The sequence below is a fragment of the Lipomyces tetrasporus genome, assembly GCF_029532465.1.
Source record: "Lipomyces tetrasporus strain NRRL Y-64009 chromosome Unknown POJ06scaffold_5, whole genome shotgun sequence".
NCBI classification, from domain to species: domain Eukaryota; kingdom Fungi; phylum Ascomycota; class Lipomycetes; order Lipomycetales; family Lipomycetaceae; genus Lipomyces; species Lipomyces tetrasporus.
In genome coordinates, this window is record NW_026611600.1 from 31 (window position 1) to 18598 (window position 18568).

General features: G+C 46.8%; 2 protein-coding genes across 2 annotated transcripts; both read right to left on the reverse strand.

Moving 5' to 3' along the window:
* Positions 1 to 4974: 4974 nt before the first annotated feature.
* Positions 4975 to 9489, reverse strand: POJ06DRAFT_275307 (glycosyl hydrolase; the record flags this gene model as incomplete). The annotated part of the gene is made up of 2 exons (XM_056189641.1): positions 4975 to 9035; positions 9088 to 9489. The coding sequence occupies 2 exons, from the start codon at positions 9487 to 9489 to the stop codon at positions 5166 to 5168; spliced, it is 4272 nt and encodes a 1423-aa protein (XP_056043632.1). The 3' UTR covers positions 4975 to 5165.
* A 1376-nt stretch (positions 9490 to 10865) lies between these two features.
* Positions 10866 to 12654, reverse strand: POJ06DRAFT_295289 (general substrate transporter; the record flags this gene model as incomplete). The annotated part of the gene is made up of 3 exons (XM_056190503.1): positions 10866 to 12166; positions 12221 to 12303; positions 12362 to 12654. The coding sequence occupies 3 exons, from the start codon at positions 12652 to 12654 to the stop codon at positions 10980 to 10982; spliced, it is 1563 nt and encodes a 520-aa protein (XP_056043633.1). The 3' UTR covers positions 10866 to 10979.
* Between the last annotated feature and the right edge of the window lie 5914 nt (positions 12655 to 18568).

The following is an 18568-nucleotide window of genomic DNA, read 5'->3' on the forward strand; positions in this document are numbered from 1 at the left end:
TGACCCTGACCCTGACCCTGACCCTGACCCTGACCCTGACCCTGACCCTGACCCTGACCCTGTATCGTCGCCTTGCCTTCTGCGAATCACGACTCCGAGACGCCTAGTACAATCAATGTCCAATCTAGCAGCCCATCTAATTTCCGTGTCGTCGTGCCCATTGCTGATCCACCGCCTAATGCGCGAATCATCACTTTTGCCGAGTCTGTCCAGATTGCAGAGGTCGATATTCCTAATGAGCCGCGTACTCTCAAGCAAGCCATGGAAAGACCTGATTGGCCCGAATGGAAATCTGGGATGGATGCTGAATACAAATCGTTAATAGACCACGATGGTTGGACTCTGGTGAAGCTTCCGGAAGGTGCGAAAGCAATCGACTGTCGCTGGGTGTACAAGAGAAAACTTAAAGCAGACGGCACTCTAGCTCGCTACAAAGCTAGATTAGTTGCAAAGGGTTTTACTCAACGGCCTGGTATTGACTACGACGAAACCTTTGCGCCTGTGGCTCGTGCTGAATCTATTCGCACCCTAATCGCTATAGCGGTTCAACGCAACATGCATCTTCATCAGATGGATGTGATAACAGCTTTTCTGAACGGGTTCCTTGACGAAGTTATTTATATGAAACAACCTCCGGGTTACGTCAAAGATCCCAATCTTGTTTGCAAACTGAATCGCAGCTTGTATGGGCTGAAGCAGTCTCCGCGATGTTGGAACCGCGAACTTATTCAAGCGTTAAAGAAAGAAGGTTTTATTCAGCTACAGGCAGACTCGTGCTTATTTAAGAAGGTTTTGTCAACCCATGATCAAATCTTCCTCGCCGTGTACGTTGACGACATTATTATTGCGGCGGACAACCTCCAGACACTAGCGTCTACAAAGGCTAGATTATGTCAACTCTTCGATATGTCGGATATGGGGGAGCTCTCCTATTACTTAGGCATTCAGGTAACCCGGGATAAACTTAGTGGTCAGATTACCTTAAGTCAACGAACGTACATCGAGGGCCTACTGGCAAGATTCAATATGACCAATGCTAATCCAGTCACCACGCCACAAAATCCGAATGTTCATTTGACGAAAGAAATGTGTCCTACTGTTGAAGAAGAGCGAACTGAAATGACGAACGTTCCGTACCGCAGTGCTGTCGGTAGTCTTCTATATGCGGCGTTGAACACGCGACCTGACATCGCTACCGCTGTCGGGGAAGTTAGTCAGTACTTAGACAACCCCGGTAAGGCACACTGGACGGCGGTGAAACATATTTTCCGCTATTTGAAAGGGACTCTACATCTAGGCCTCGTATATAGGCGTTCCCTTGCAACACCTGGGATTTTGTTAGAGGGATTTTGTGATGCCAACTGGGCAGGGGATCATGACACTAAACGATCCACCAGTGGATATGTGTTTCAGATCAACTCAGGTACTGTCACCTGGCAATCGCAAAGACAGAAGTCTGTTGCACTCTCTACCGCTGAGGCAGAGTATATGGCGTTAAGTGGTGCCGCTAAGGAGGCAATATATCTTCGCCATCTCCTAAGGGAGTTGGGTTGTGTTCAAGACGAGCCAACCGTTATTTACGAGGACAACATGAGTTGTATTTCTATGGCAAATAACCCCACGTTTCATGCAAGATCGAAGCATATTGATATTCGATATCACTTTGTGAGGGAACACATAGAAAGTAAGGAAATCGTGTTAGTATACAAGTCTACAGATGACATGCTCGCAGATGTTTTTACCAAAGGATTACCTAGGGTCCGTTTTGAAGCTCTCAGATGTGGACTGCAAATGAGTCAGTGACGTGCTTCACTGGAAGTGCAGCCTGAGGGGGAGTGTGAGAGATCGGTGTTTGCAGAGGTAGATCAGTCTCCACTTCCAGTGTGGAGGGTCTCTTTCTCGGTTTCCTTCCGAGGTGGAGCTACCCCGCTTTCTGGTCACTGGAGATTGGTCGATCCTGGAGTTGGGTCTGCGGAGAGCTGGCCACTCTCCACTTTCCTACCCGATCTGGCTAGCGGCTCTGCCGTAGCTCCACTTCACAAGATCATGAGCTCTGATCTTGTGTCTCTCTGTGTTCTGAGTTAGCCGAATGAGGAAGTTCATTCGGCTGTGTTGGTGGGCGAGCGGGGAGTTCTGAGTTTAGTTTGTCACCTCGGTTCGAGGTGTTGTTCATGTATATATAGACTAGAATAGTCGTGAGACTGGTCGATATATAGAGATCAGAGTCTCAGCCTCCCTTCTATCGTCCACGTCATATTCATCGTCCATATTCACACTCACAGTTTTTTTCACATCCAGGTGACTGGTAAGTGAGTCGTCATCACTCATTTTCTTCGAATAAAGTTCGTCAACCAGATAAGCTTCGCGTTGCTTAGCCGAGGCGCGGTGGCGTTGACGAATAGAGTCAAACATGTCGTACGCTCGTGCGTAAGAGTTCAACGTGAGCATTAAGAGATCGTTGACATGTTCAATAATGACGCCCTTGGCGATATCATCGGCCTCGATATCTTCAGATGTCATTTCATCGATGGGAACATCTTCCTCGATCGCCTTGATTGCCTTGACCGCGCGAAGGTAAGCCTTGATTCGAGACTCCCAGATAATGAAGTTCTTGTTGTTATAGATCGGGATCGAAACACCCGAGCTAAAGATCGAGGTCAAGATGGAGGATGATGACTTGGTTGAATTCATTGTGCTGACAGGGCTCATAACCTGTTGCAAATGTGAATGCGCAAGTGGAAGTGTGAACTAGAGAAGGGGTTGGTGAGTCTCTGGATGATTGAAAATTCAATCTATGTCCAGTCTCAAGGGATTGACTATCTACTTATATAGTTGAGACTGTGCCTGATTACTAAGGCATGAACAGTAGAATACTGTAGAATCATATTACGTAATCAGGATGGCGTGATTGAACACGTCATCTCAACCCCCGCATCTGGAATATTCTAGTGTGCACTATGCACCTATAGTAGCTTCGGCCCTCAATCTCAGTTAGCCTAACCCGACGCCTTGCTATTGCCTTCGTCGATACACATCAATTTCTGCCCGATCCGTACATCTCACAGTCCCAATTTTCCTGTAAAAAATAACTCAACAACCGTTGCTGACAGCCTATAAGCATCCTCATCGTCACTCTCATACTAATCTCTGTTTTCTGAACTCTCGCACTGCCAATTTCTGAAACCGAAACCATGTCTTTCATTGTCGGAGCGAATCAGTCGAAGATACTTTAGGCCTGCATTGTCTTCCTTATACTTCATTCCATTTGTTTGGTAATTCCCGTCGCTTGATTGCGATGGTCAATCCACCTTCGGCGCATCAAACTATGTCAACCCCCCTTTCTTGTTAGTCTAGTCCAACTCCAATGTCGAATGACAAGCCGCAATATATAGTACCTATAAGACTATAGAATTGCTAATCGCATGATAATCTGAAGGAACTAGCTTGACTTCGCCGGAAAAGGTGAGATTTGGCTTTTATTCCATTTTCAGTACAGTGGATTTCTGAATGTTTCTGTGAATTGCTGACCATGGTCGAATTCACAACAAGGACAGGCCATAATACTTGATGACGATTTCATTGACCGTAACCTTTTGCAGCGAGGGTTGCTGACGAGTTGGCGCTGAGGTACGGGTCGATTTTGACGTTGGCTAAGGCTTGCCGTCGTGGCTTACTTTTTGCGCTGACTGTCGTTTGCAGTCGTGGAGGGTCGATTTCGAAAAATCGACCGTGGCTGACATTTGCCATGGGACGTTTCGTTCTTGTTGCGCTGACGGTCGATTTCGTGAGGAAATCGACCGTGGCTGACATTTGCCGTGGGTTTCGTTCTTCTGCCGCTGAGGGTCGATTTCGTAAAATCGACCGTGGCTGACGTTTGCCATGGGTTTCGTTCTTGTTGCGCTGACGTGAGGAAATCGACCGTCGCTACCATGGGTTTCCTAGGTCGACGCAAATACTACGCTAAGGTTTTAAATCCATCTACTTGCTTGAAAGATAATTAGTAGCTTAAGATACGCAGATTTATAAAATTTTTAAATTTCAAGTATATCCTAAATTATTATTATTCAACAGCATGAATAAACAGTCGCCAGCTTCGAAAATGTGTTCGGCGATCCGTATTATATTCTGTTGGATGGTGGCTGTGATCGTTGAAAATTAAATATTGGAGACTTGTGCCGTAGTACGTTGGGACAGTTGTGCTGCGAAAAATTTTGGCTAAGTCCCGAGAGCGCAGTTGGGACTGTACTGTTGGGAGCAAAGAAAAGGCTTAAATATTCAATAATGTTCTAATGATTTATGGTTTTATGTTACCTCGTTTACGACTAGAAGTTTCATCTTTTTGTTGCCAACTAAATGTTGTCTTTAGGCCTTCATCAAACTTAACTCTCCTTTGCAATTATTCCACTCTATCAATCTTCTTATTCTCTGCTCTATTCTCTATCAATAAAATTCCTTTGTTTAATGCCCACGTTGGATTCTATCCCTAATTAATACTTGGATACTATCCAGTACCTTTCACCTAATCTTAAAGAATCGACGGTTACATCGAGGGCAAGGGCCCTCACAGAATTTTAAGGGTTAGCAAGTGTTGTCAACTTTGCAGCGGGAGCCTGCTGAATTAACCCTTTACCAGCTTAGCCCCAGACTGATCCCCTAAACCTCACTGGCGAACCTGGCGAACCAATTTTACTATACTGAACCACGACCCTGGCCCATTTTCAGGGTAACTGGCGAACCAATGCGGCTCATTACTATTGTGGCGAACATGGTTCAGCCCCCTGAACCACAGGTTATATTTTTAGATGTTTTACCCTGACTCATCGCTTTCGTAATTGATCAGGATTGATCCGGATAACCACCACCCTGAACCACCTGGGGCCAGCCGCATCGTCAAATGCGGCTCATTAGTATGAGAGAGACCCGGATCGATCCGTGGTTCAGGGGCCTGAACTGCATGCACCATGTGCAGATTTTCGACAGGGTGTCTGTATTGGCTTTTGAATCTGTTCGCTAGTTACATAGTTTGCTCAAGTCTTGCATATGAACTTTCGGGGACATGGGATCTCATAATAAAATGCTGAGAAATGTTCCTACTACCCCATGCAACCGTCTGTACCTCATCGCCACATATGCATGAACGTTATTCCCTTGATGACAAAGCTAGCTCAGAGCGAAATCGATCGCACGTCGACTGATTCCAATACCACGTTACCTTGACTAGTGGACAAAGCGAGGCCGTCCGAGGAAATATCGGGGAATATCAAATCAGAGATCACCGCCTCCCCTTGCCCGCCAAAAACCTCAATGGAACATTCATCAACCAATACTCGCAATTGCACCTTCCCATTGGCATCGGTCTGGAGAGCGGCCGTGTGGACACCGCCAGCAGCAGGATCGTATGAAATGTCTCCACTTGCATTGCGATTGACGGAAAGTTGATTGTTGGACTGGATATATTCAATCACGGTCTGTTGAGATCCTCCCTTCCGAACGGAGAGAGACAGTGTCGAGCCCTGGGTAGGAACAAACGTAATACGGATATCCAATTGCCGTGAATGGATGTTGGAGAGCAACGTTTGTCCTGGTGCAAGAGTCTGATTCGTGATAGTCGCAACTGAAGTGCTGACCCCGTCTAGTTCGCTCACGGGCAGTTGAAGGAATTGCAATTTACCATTCAGTTGCGTGAGCTCCAGAGTTCGAGGGAACGAAAGCATTCCCTTCCACGTATTGGTTGGGGGGTTAACACCATAACTGTTCATAACTGCAGCAAGAATCCTACGCCCGTCCGAAGCAGGTACGTTTTCCCAACTCATGGCCCCATCCCAATCGCGACCATAATCGAGCCATAGCGTGGTAGGATCAACCGTGTCCGCTGTAAATACGGAGCCGTCGAAAGATCCAGTGAGTGCAAAGACTCCATTTCCACCAGCAGGCGATCCAGCGGCAGGAGTCACAATCAACACCCATTTCGTTTGTGTAGTACCTTCAATCTGAAGTTCGAAAAAGTCTGGCACCTCCCAACCTGAAATTCCACCAGGGAAACCCACAATATTGCTTGCGGTGAAGTCACTTACCCAGGTCCAGTTCGTTGTATCTGTAGACGTCCAGAACGATACTTTGTTTTGTCCCCCGTGCGCCAGAACCATGACCCATTCGCTCGTCGGGCTGTGATAGAACACTTTTGGATCACGTATCTCCAGACCCCCGGTTATATCGTGTGGCGCTTCTTGGCTTTGTGGTATGATTGGATTGCCCTGGTACTTCGTATAAGTCGCTCCCTGGTCTAAGCTATACGCAAGCCTTTGATCCTGTACGCCACTTGAGGGGGCGTCGCCAGTATAAAAGGCAAGGTACGGCGGGTTTGATGATGTGCCAAGCCCCGAGAGATTCTCTGCATCAAAGTAAGAGGTTCCTGTGAAAGCCCATATCCCATCTGCGCTCGAAATTGCAATCGGTTCATAATCCCAGGACACAAGGTCAGTGCTAGTGGCATGTCCCCAACTTAAGTTGCCCCAAAAGTTTCCAGTTGGGTTGTGTTGAAAGAAAAGGTGCCAGGTAGGGCCGATTTTGATCAGTCCATTGGGCTCATTCATCCAGTTCTCTTCTGGCACGAAATGGAAAACAGGACGAAAATCGTAGGGCGCCGTGGACGTAGGGCTAGCACTAGTGGCGGTTATTGTACTAGTGGTTAGGGTGCTACCTACAGAGGTAGTGCTGGTGATACTCATGATGGTGGCAGTTTCGGTGTAAGTCAAGGTCGTACTGAGAGAAGTACTTGGTGTGGATGAATCATAAGCTGAATCAAGTACCGTTGCATCAATCGTGACATTATTTGTATTTCCCCCTACGGAGAAAAGCCGGACATCAATACCAGTGTCCTGAGGAAAGATTTGAGCAGATATTGTGACCTCCCCCTGTCCCCCAAAGACTTCAACGGAGGACCAGTCAAGAAGAATGCGCATTGTGACTTGGCCATCATCGGAGGTCGCCAAAGGAGCATAATAGGTGTTGGGAAATGTCCCGTCGAAGCCAACATTTCCAGATATTGTTCGATCAACAAAAAGCCTCTCTGTGGTAAATTCATAGCCAATTCGTGTTTGTTGTGCTAGGTCGGAAGTTGCCCTGAGAATTATGCCGAATTGAGATGAGGATGATCCTGCAACTATGTCTGAAAAGGCCACTGTGATATCAAGCAATTTTCCGGAGAGTTGTACAAGCTGATTGCCTTCAGCCACTGTATCAAAGGTGTTAGAGTACGTTGTTGTTTGCAGACTGGTCCAGTTTGCCGTAGGTTGCTGGATCAGTCTTGGCCTCTCGTCGATTGTCTTGAGCGAAAGCTTCCGTGCAACTGATAGCATGCCGCGCCATGGAGAAGTAGGGATCACGCTAGCGTATTGCCAATTGTTCATCCACGCAATATCAATTCGATTTGTGGATGATAATCCATTGAACGTTGTTGCAGCGTAGAAGTCTGGCCCATAATCCATCCAGTTGGGCCCATATGGCTCAATTGATATGTTTGAGAAGGAAATCTCATCGATCAGAATGTGCCCCCAGCCAGCCGTACTAAGATCAACAATCTCGATGACCGCAGATTGGCCTATCAGGTCCGTGACATCCCAGGTTTCTGGTATGAGTTGTTCTGCATCAGCGCCTGTAGCCGTTCGTACAACCTGGTCTTGGACCATGAGGTTGATGCATTCCACTCCAGGCATATTGCCACCACCGATGAGAAAGTTAATCTTCATCTGAGTTATAGTGAAAGTGGGGGACGTGAGTGTTCCAGTGGTAGCATCTCCGTTCAAAAATGTGTTGACGAAGTTTCCCATATACCCAGTCACAACCTGTTGTCCTGCAAGTGTGCCCTGGACTGGCCCCATTCCAACCAAATCTCCAGTAGCAGTCCAACCATAGTCCGCAAAAGTGCTAGTACCATTGAAATCCCAAGTATCGCTAGTATCACTGCGCTTAAGGAGGTTGTTGGTGCTGGTACTGCCTGTGAAGGTAATCTGATCGATCAATATGTGCCCCCAGCCAGCCGTACTAAGATCAACAATCTCGATGACCGCAGATTGGCCTATCAGGTCCGTGACATCCCAGGTTTCTGGTATGAGTTGTTCTGCATTCGCGCCTGTCGCCGTCCGTACAACCTGGTCTTGGACCATGAGGTTGATGCATTCCGTGCCCGGAGCATTCCCGCCACCGATAAGGAAATTGATATAAGGAAGTGATATGGTAAAAGCGGGGGATGTGAGCGTGCCAGTTGTAGAATCTCCGCTTAGAAAGGTATTGACTAGCTGACTTCCGGCGTATCCAGTGACCGTTTGTTGTCCCGCAAGAGTCCCTTGAGCGGGAGCAGCACCAAGCAACCCTCCAGTGCCAACCCAGCCGCGAGACGCGAAGTCCCCGGTGCCTTCAAAATCTTGAAAGACGATGTCTCCAGTTGCAGTCGCAGTCGCAGTTGCTGTTGTCGTTGTGAAAGTGATGGATATTGAGGTTTCAGGGTTCAGGGTACTTGTGGATGTAGGTGCCGAGGGCGGAGAGTTGGAATCCGCAACAAAATTTGTTCCATCAAACGTTCCCACAATATACTGCATTCCTGAGCCAGTCACTCCAGGGGGCCCGCCAGGGTTGAGCCCGATTTGCATAACCCATTTAATATTGGCGTCATCTCCGTCGACGGCAAGTGGAAAGATGCTAGGACACTCCCAAACACCTCCTACTGCATTCCAAGGACCAAATTCGCTGGCGTAAGTCCAATCCTTGAGGTTCGGGGAGGTGTAAATAAGTAATTTTTGAAGTTGGGCCAGCGAAACCACTGAGATCCACATCTGGCTGGCTTCGTGCCAGAACACGAATGGATCTCGGAAGTTTTGCCATTGGTCTGCATATGGGGCGGGAGGGTTAAGAATGACAGGATTAGCGGCGTCGTAGGTTGTCCATGTCAGGCCCTCGTCCAAACTGTAGGCAATTGACTGCGCTTGCTGCCCGCCGTTGACTGACTTGCCACTGGGTAGGTTCTGGGACGCAGGGTACTAAGCCCCAAGAGCGTTAGAGTAGCCGGCTGCAAGGACTTCATATACTTACATAGGAAGTATACATTGCAACAAATGGCACGTTTCCACTAGAACCAAAGCCGCTTGTGTTCTGGGTATCGGCAACAGCAGAGCCAGAGAAAAACATCTCAGTGACATCACCTGGGTAGCCACGAGCGAGGAGGGCCACAGGCTCAGGATTCCAGTGAGTCAGGTCAGTGCTGGTGGCATGGCCCCAAGACATAGCTCCCCAGGTGTTGCCTCCTGGGTTGTACTGATAGTACAGATGGTAGACGCCATTGTAATATAAAAGACCGTTGGGATCATTCATCCAGTTTTCAGCTGGAGTAAAGTGATACTGAGGGCGATAGAGCTCATTGTAGGTTTGAGCAAATGCTGCCTGGAACAAATGGAGACCAAGAGTCAAGACTATCGCAAGCCGGAAACCCACCATCTCAAAGAGAAAAATTCAGATTCCTTAAAAGAAGGCCAAGTTTGAGGAGACAGAACTCGCTAATGCTGACATATTCTTAGTTCGCGGCTAGGTACTAGCTTTTATACTTATTTTGGTCGTCAGGTTTCACATCGGCAAGGCGCATCTCCGCAGTTCCTGGAGGTCACCACCAATTCCAGAAGTCTACGGAAACTTCCTTTTCTCTCATAGGCAAGTAGGTATTGGCCAGTAAGCCGGAGCGTTTCTCAACCCCAGGTTGTGTTTCAGCCGGTTAGAATTCTATCGGAAATAGCATATTGTTAATTATACTTTGAACCAGGATTGCTTTTGCCGTGACGACAAGTCCGTATTGGGCAACTTTAACCCCTCATGCTTCCTCTACGCCATGTACGCCCTTTGATGTGAGACATCGGGATTTCAGGAAGCCCCTAGTCCAATCACGAGGAAATTGGCCAGAGGAAACATGTCCATAGAGTTTACACGGAATGTGGGCCTAAGGTGTGCTCGCGATAGCTTTTGTAAGATGAACTCTACCGGAAAGTGGATGTATCTCGCTTAGAAGGCGAATAAATTTAGGGATACCTGCACAATACGAGGGAATCTAAAACGGCCGACAAAGCCAAAAGCCAAAGCAGATGGTGCGGTTATTGTAAAATGACTATGGTCGGCGTGAAGTCAACTATAGAGACTAAAATGATTTATCCATGGCTTGCCCTTGTTGGGGCCTCCTGGCGGGAGGTTTACCCCGCACAAATAAACCGCTTACAGATTTTGAGATGTTGGGGAGTGGCGTCTTCCCCGCGGGGTTCACTCACGACTATCTTGATATAGATATAGAGTTGGCATGACCGAAAACAAGAGTCGAGGAGTCAAATAGGGCGAGGCTAATGTCCCTATTTCCTGTTCTACTTCGCGGAGAAGGATTGTCAAAGCACAAATTCGCAGGCAGCGGGAGAAATGGCTTTGTAGCCATTCTTTGTATATATCTGTAAAGAGAGTGAAGCAAGGAATTTTGGTTTTGATATTTTTTTAGGTAAAAATGCGAACAGCCACAGGCAGAATATAAATTCTGAGGGATAGAGTTCTCGCTGAAGAGCTACTGCTCATGCGTGGCTGCATCCTAATTCTGATTTCCTCTTTCTGGGTAGGAATACGTTGGTGATGTAAGGCCTTCAACCGCTCATCGGGGCCTTGACTCCCATTTTACTATACTGAACCAGGACCCTGGCCCATTTTCAGGGTAACTGGCGATCCCATGCGGCTCATTACTATGGTGGCGATACTGGTTCAGCCCCTGAACCACAGGTTATATGTTTAGGTTTAAAGTTAACCACTCACTAGCATGTTGACAAAACTGCCAATATTATTCGCAATTCCGTCGTTTACATTTTATTAGTTGCGAATAAAAGCTTATTCTACGAATTGCGAATACGAATGCGAGTAGAGAAACTTGTATTCGTGTCCACCCCTATCCAATTTGCAGTCTAAATTTAGACATGTTCGACCTCAACGCCACGCAGTTTCTCGGCATCGACTATGCCCTCGGCGTTCTTGGCATCCTCAGTCAGCACATGTGTGGGAACAAATGAGGATGACTGACGAGCACTAGAGACCTTCTCATAGAGCTCGTCCACCTCCTCAAGAGCCAAACCCTTGGTCTCAAAGACAAAAAGATAGACAAATACAATGGCAATGAGGCAGAACGTACCCCAAATGAAAAATACCTTGGGTCCCAAGTTTGCATTGCCCGGACCGGAGTCTACCATGTAAGGAGTTGCAAATCCAATACCGAAGTTCCATATCCAATTCGACATTGTGCAAAGAGCAACACTCTTGGATCGAGTTCTAAGGGAAAAAGTCTCGCCGGTGACAACCCAAGCGACAGGACCCCAGGTTGAGGCGAAGAAGGAAATGTACATGCACACGAAAGCAATCAGGACCTTGTTGGAAACAACGGAACTGACACTGACACCGACAATGGCAACAATGTACTCAGCCGAACACATACCAATGGCACCAACTAGCAAAAGCCTACGACGGCCGATCCTCTCGACTGCATACATACCGGGTGGAGTCATAACTACATTGACGATGTTCGTGATCAAGCCAATAATGAATGGATCGGTAATACCGGACTTCTGGAAGAAGTCTGTGCCATAGTAAAAGATGAAGTTGATGCCGCTCAATTGCTGAAGGGCCTGAACGGTCGTGACGACGACCAATCTATACAATTGTCGACCCTCGTTGGTGAAGCAATGAATAAAACTGGTACTGCCAAACGAGAGCTCGTACTCGTAGTTGGCCCGGATTTCCAACAGCTGCTCGCTCACAAACTCGTGATCGGGAGGAAGAGCGCTTAGACGTCCGAGAGATTTGCGCGCTTCCTCAAGCATGCCTTTCTTGACGAAGTATCTTGGAGACTCGGGAAGGATAGCCATACCGCCTGCAAGAATCAAGCCCCATGCAAACTGAACGCCGATAGGGATTCGATACGCTCCAGTATCGGTACGATGCTGGGTAGAATTGTTGACAATACTGGCGATCAGCAAACCGATCGTAATGGCCCACTGGTACCCGGACACGATAGAGCCGCGAATCCATTTAGGAGCAGCCTCAGACTGGTAAAGAGGCACTACAGCAGAGATGAATCCAAGACCAAGGCCGGCAAAAAATCTTCCTTGACCAAATCGTTAATTAAAGTTAACAACCATATAAATGGAAACAAACATACCGACAGCAAACAAGGGGATCGCAGACGCGGCACTCTGAAGGGCTACACCAAGGGCGAAAACGCCACATCCGATAATCAAATTTCTAAGTAGGCGCGTTAGCATACCTCGCGGCCATACACTTGACAAGTTGAAGTGCTCACATGCGACGCCCGAAGATTTCACCGACAAAAGACATCGAGAACGATCCGATTGTAGTGCCGGCGGAGAGAATTGACACGATCAGCGACTTTTGTGAAGACGTAAGGAAAGGATTGCCACTGGCGTCTTGATTAGTAGCAAACACACGCTTGAAATGGTCCATGGCGATAATCCCACTGATCGATCCTGTGTCGTAGCCATAAAGAATACCTCCAAAACATGCGAAACTGGCGACTATGATGGAAGGCCAGAAAGAGCCTTGAGAAGACTTCTCAACATTAAGACCAAATTTCATTGCGGAGAACGATATGCACAACTTATGAAAGCAATGTCAGATTGCCAACAAGTTGTGAGATTGGGAAGGCGAGTTCTTATAGTTTATATCAGCAGGACTGAGTAACTCAGTCCGACTCCAACTTCTGATATCATACGGTGAATATGCCACAAGGTTGCGCTATTGAGCTTGAGGGCATATGGGCGCATGGCATTGCACAAAAAGTTGGTTGCGACATCGGCGCCACTGCTGTTACCCACTATTGACTGATAAAAATATTAATAAACTTTGATGTGTCATTCATTGACATGGCTTGGGATGTGGGTTGAACCGTTGCTTGCGATGTGGCTAATTAGCTAATAGAGTTTTGTGCGCTGACTTAAGGGTGTATTCCCGATCGCTTGGCACCTGTTGTACCATAAAAGTGGGACGTCCCGCTTGCGAATCCCTCCAAAACCTAGTTAGATTATTGATTAACTCGCTAGCTAATGCTTTCGGTACTGCCATGGCAGTGGCAGTGGCGGCATGTATTTTGCCCAGGCTACATGCAGCGGTCCAATCGTGGTTTGTGTCATTCTCGATGTGGAAGAGTGAGGGGCCCCGTTGAAGCTAGCGCTTGCTTGTGTTTTTACTGGACCGGGGATTGGCCAAAGATAACCCAGCGTTCAAGACACTAAACTCAGAGCCCCATCTGCGGCGCTGATCGCCAGCTGTCCCGCGTCATCTACCCCACTTTCTGTAAATTGCCTACCTAACTCAGTAACCTAACTTCAAATGCTGCTTGTGCTAACTGCACCGGTGTGACTAGCGCGCCCACATATCTGCGAACATTACTTTTGGTTTTGGAAGTTGGGCTCAGTGTATTAAGTAGTATGATATTACCATATATGAGTTCATTTTGTCAAATCAATACGTATATGATACGAGCTCGTTTGAACTAGTATCATATGAGACTGATATAGTATGATATAGTATATGGTAATATATATGACAAGATGAATCACGTGATCAATTTATACAGGGTTTCAGGGTCTTGTCGACCATAAATATTGCGTCGGACTGAAATAACCCCCCCTTTTTCTTCGTTAGTGTCAGACATCGTGTAAGGACATCTCAGTCCAACTCCTCCTTGGGCCTTGAATACGTTGTACTACATATATATATTCTAGCGAACACCAAAGGTGCCAACAAGCACAAGAAAAAGGCAAAGGCATAAAACAAAAAACTTAAAAATCAAAAGCCAACGAACACCTCAATTGCTATTCATCAACTCCTCCGGACGTATCGAGACCACTGTCAGCAAAACATACAGTGCTATCTTTACCCAACCACGATTTGAGACACTCAATTGCCTCTATAGTCTCGATCCCAAGTCGATTCCTACGGTCCGTTATTGTTATCTTTGCACTTGAAAACAAGCGCTCAGGTTCTGCGGACATCGCCGGAGTTGACAAAACATCTAACGCCATGATCGAGAGCGCTGGGTAAGACTTCCGCTGGGTAGGTTCTAACCACCACGCTCGCGGGTCTGTGACCTCAGGCAACACTGGAGCAACGAGATACCTAGTGTATTCGTCCTGCTCAAGGCTAGACCCTCTCTTCTTCTCCGCCCACTTCTGGAATGAGTTCAGGGGACGACCAGCCGATTCTGATGACTGAGTAGAACTGAGATTGCGGTAGACTTATACTCTGTAATCCAAAAGCCAAGCATTTGTTTCCGGCAAGGTGCATGCCACTCTTTAGGCCAGTTGTTGTCAATATAATCCCATTTCCATTGCGGCGACAATACTAAGGCGGCAATATACACTGGTGATCTCTCCGTCAAACTATAGTACTTATCCAACTTAGCCCAACCAGAGTTACAGCAAGGACTCATAAAAGGGTCATTAATGTAGGTACACTTTGCCCCCTCAAACTGTTCAAGCAAGAAGTCCATTGTTGGTAACACCTTATCAATAGTAGCGCTACGTCCTTCTGTTACTAATGTCGCGTCGTAGAAAAATAGAAGGAAGTCTTGAATATTTTGCAAATCCTGCCAATCCTTTTCTGACAATAAGTCCTCGTCATTCTCCCGATATTGATGACAAAATATGGTGATTGCTGTCTTGAGCTACATCATAATGCGGAGGATGGCACGAGAGATGACTCTAGCTGTGCAGCTTGGAACCGCTACCTATTGCCATGCCGGCATCGAATCCAGCTCGGTTTCAGGGTCCCTTGATGTCACGGACATACATCCCCCTTGGAGAGTGAATCCAGTACTGCCGCCCCTCAGCGTCGCCTTGCATAATATCGATCCCGACACACTATCATCCGTCCTTAAAGATCCTTCGATCACTCTTCCAAGAAAAGGCCGGCCCAGAGAAACACGAAGGTTGCAGACTTCAGCTGAGAACGTACTAAATGTCATTGACAGGAGGGAAAAAGTCCGGCGATGTGGTCCCGCCACCAGCCTGGTCATAACCGCCGCAGCCGCACATGTCCAAAATTTTTGAGTCAACAGTCATTACAAGGTATCGAAGGTGAAGATGCGTCGGCGGCAGAAGATGACAGTGTAAAGTCAGACGCAAACGATGATGTGACCTTAGAAGACGCTGAAGACTTTCAATGAGCGTGACGCCGCTTTTGAACTTATGTGGGTTGGTTGACGATGCTTCACTTACGTAACGCATGCCTCCGGTAATGATGTCAGTAATCATATGTACATTAATCGGGGACAAGTTGATGCGTTGCCTACAAGACAATGGATAATATGTGGGGAAGGTGATTTTAGTTGATTTTGAATACATTAGTGACTAAATCAAAAAGTAAATGAGGAAGGGTGCTACGGGCGCCTGACGTCGATGTATGCGTTGTCGAGTTATTACCCACTATATCACCCACCCGTGGTGTGCGCGTGCTGCAGATGACAATGGCGAATTTGTTCTGTGATTCAGTCATGATGGAAGAAGTCTAACTCGAAAGTAGGGATGTAGTGATTTGCCGTTGTGGACAATGCATGTTGGAAACTCTTAATACAGGGGACCTATAAATTATATAGTCAGGGGTGGGTACGATTACGGTACCGTCAACTTTTGAGATTATTCGTAAAGTTAATCGCAAAAATTAAGTTTCAATCGTAAAGTAATCGTATAGCATAGTTTGAAATCGTATAGTAATCGTATAGTAATCGTATTCCTAATTAGGAAGGTAGGGTTATAACCCCTGCCGAGGAACCCCCCTCGTTTGTCCTCTTGTCCTCTGAAATATTATAACACTCAGAAGTTACTATTCATTACTGCATTGCGCCTTCGACATGGAGCCTTATACACGTCCTCGTCGCCAGCTGGCTATAGATTACGTGCTATTGAATGATGGGTACGAAGGAGAGGAGCCGATGGAGAACGTCTCGCGCGCCAGCGGCCTAAAGTCACCAATTGAGAGCTCCTTTGAGCTAGGGCCGGAGGATTCTATTAGCCAGATTGTCGATCGACCATTGTCTAGGAACTTGACTGAGGAAGCGCAAGGGATCTCACTAGTCCTCACGGACGATGTGATTTCTTCTCAACCTACACGTGGGACTGCGAATCACTGGCTCTGGGAGCAGTTTGAAGTTACAACTCTAAACCAACAGTGGAAGCCTAAGCGATCCAAAAAGCTTAGGAACGATCAGGTGATAACTTGCAAGCACTGTCGGAATTGGTCTATCAAGGACTCTGCTAGATCGACATCGACAACTAACATGTCCTATCATTTACAGAGAGCTCATGGTTTGGGTGTAAGCAATGATACCAAGAATACTAATCAGCCAACGATCATGACGATGTGGAACCAAAAACAGACCGTAAAGGTCACAGAATTGTTAGAGAGGAATCTTATTCGCTGGGTCGTGCTTACCAGACAGCCATTTACTGTCATTGAGCGTCCCGCTTTTTTGCAAATCTTCAAAGATATTCCAGGTGTGGACATGCCATTTACCACTCGCAAGACATTACGACAGAGAATAGATGTGGAGTTCGAGGCGTGCCGTGCAATGTTGAAGGAAGAACTGGATAAAACTTGTCATACAATTGCCCTTTCCCTCGAAGTCTGGACTAGCCAGAATCACATCGCAATCCTTGGAGTCGTTGGGCATTGGTTGACGGGGGAATTCGGATATAAAGAAAGGGTTTTAGAGTTTGGAGAGGTAATTGGTGTGCATACTGGCGACAACATGGCAGAGATGGTGTACAGTATGTTGAAAGAGCTCCGGCTCACGAAAAAGTTGATCACTATAACTGCAGATAATGCGAGTAACAATCGCACCTTTGTTGAGAGTCTTAGCCTCAAGCTGAAAGAAGAAGCCGACGACGTGCGATTTCAAGGTCACGAGAGCTTTATTAGCTGCTTAGCTCACGTGCTAAACCTCATCGTGAAAGATGTCCTTAAAGCTTTGAAGTGTGGAGACACAAACATTGCAGTTGAGGCATGCGACCAAATACGTGATGGTAAGCCAATCGGGCCCCACTCTGCGCTGTCGAGGCTTCGAATCCTGAGCCTGTGGATTCTTAGAAGTCCACAGCGTCGAGAGGGTTGGAAGAACCTTTGCTCAGTTAATGGATTGAACGACAAGTACATAGAGTACGATGTCGATACTAGATGGAACTCTACCTACCGCATGCTTCAAGGTGGAATAGCTGCAAAAGAACAAATCCGATGTTGCTTAAATGCCGTTCGCCTGTTGCCTCCCTTTACAGCATCAGATTGGGAGCAACTTGAACAGATTGCCTCAGTCCTAGAAAAGTTTGACGAATTTACCAACCTGGTATCTTCAAAAGGGCTCTCGATTAGCCTAAGTATTGGTATGTACTATGAACTACAGGATTTGTTGGACAGTGCGAGCGCTCGACAAGGAGAATTCGCCGACCTGAACGAGGAGATTGCGCTTGCAGTGGCACAGGGGTTGAAAAAGTATCATAAGTACTACGCCTTTCTTGATGAACAGGATGTTTATTATATAGCATTGATCTTGGACCCTAGGTTTAAAGCCGAACTATTAAAAGCCGAACTGAAAGATGAGGAAGCCGCGAAATATATAATAGAAGCGATGAAAGAAAAGCTGCATAGAGAGTATCCACTTGCGGTGCCAGAGAGTATTCAATCGACTAAAAGCGCTGAGAAGTCGACGTTAGAATCTCGTATGCTCTCGAAAATCCAACGAAGAGCTTTGCGGTCAGATATCGAGAGGTACTTTGCTGAAGAGACAGTAGATGTAGCATCTACTGAGGAAGGATGGCTGTTGCGGTGGTGGAGAGCTCATAAAGAGGAGTACCCACAGATGGCAGCTGCGGCAAGAGACTACCTCGCAATCCCGGCCTCTGAGGTCGCGGTTGAGAGGCTCTTCAGTCAAGGTAGAGATCTACTAGGAATTAGGAGGAACTCGTTGGAGTCGGGGACTATGAGGACTCTCACATTACTGGCAGATCAATACGCGAAGGAATCGGACATGTAATTAGGCATTTGTAGATTCTTCCAGTTAAACCTTATTAAACCTTGGGTCACGTGCCTGACTATACGATTTTTTGCGAGTGACTCAGGTCATTGCTCGTATAGTTAATCGTAAACTTTTACAGCCAATCGTATAGTAATCGTATTGACTATACGATTACGAGTTACGAGTTGCTCGCAAATCGTACCCACCCCTATATAATATAGAAGCTGAGCATTGCTTAACGGCTGGCATATCAGGCCTGACCAAATCTCACTGAATCTGAAGCGCGAAATTGGCGTTTGTAAAGTTTTAGGAGAATTACCCTAATCACTTACACAAAACCCTCAGTATTGACAAGTTTTGGTTGAAACCCCATCTTCCATCTATTTCGCTTTTTTGGCGTTCTTCATATATCCGTCACTAGTTATCATCATGAACCCCAATAACAATTTCTTTGATGTGAGCGACAGCGATCCCGTCCCTTTG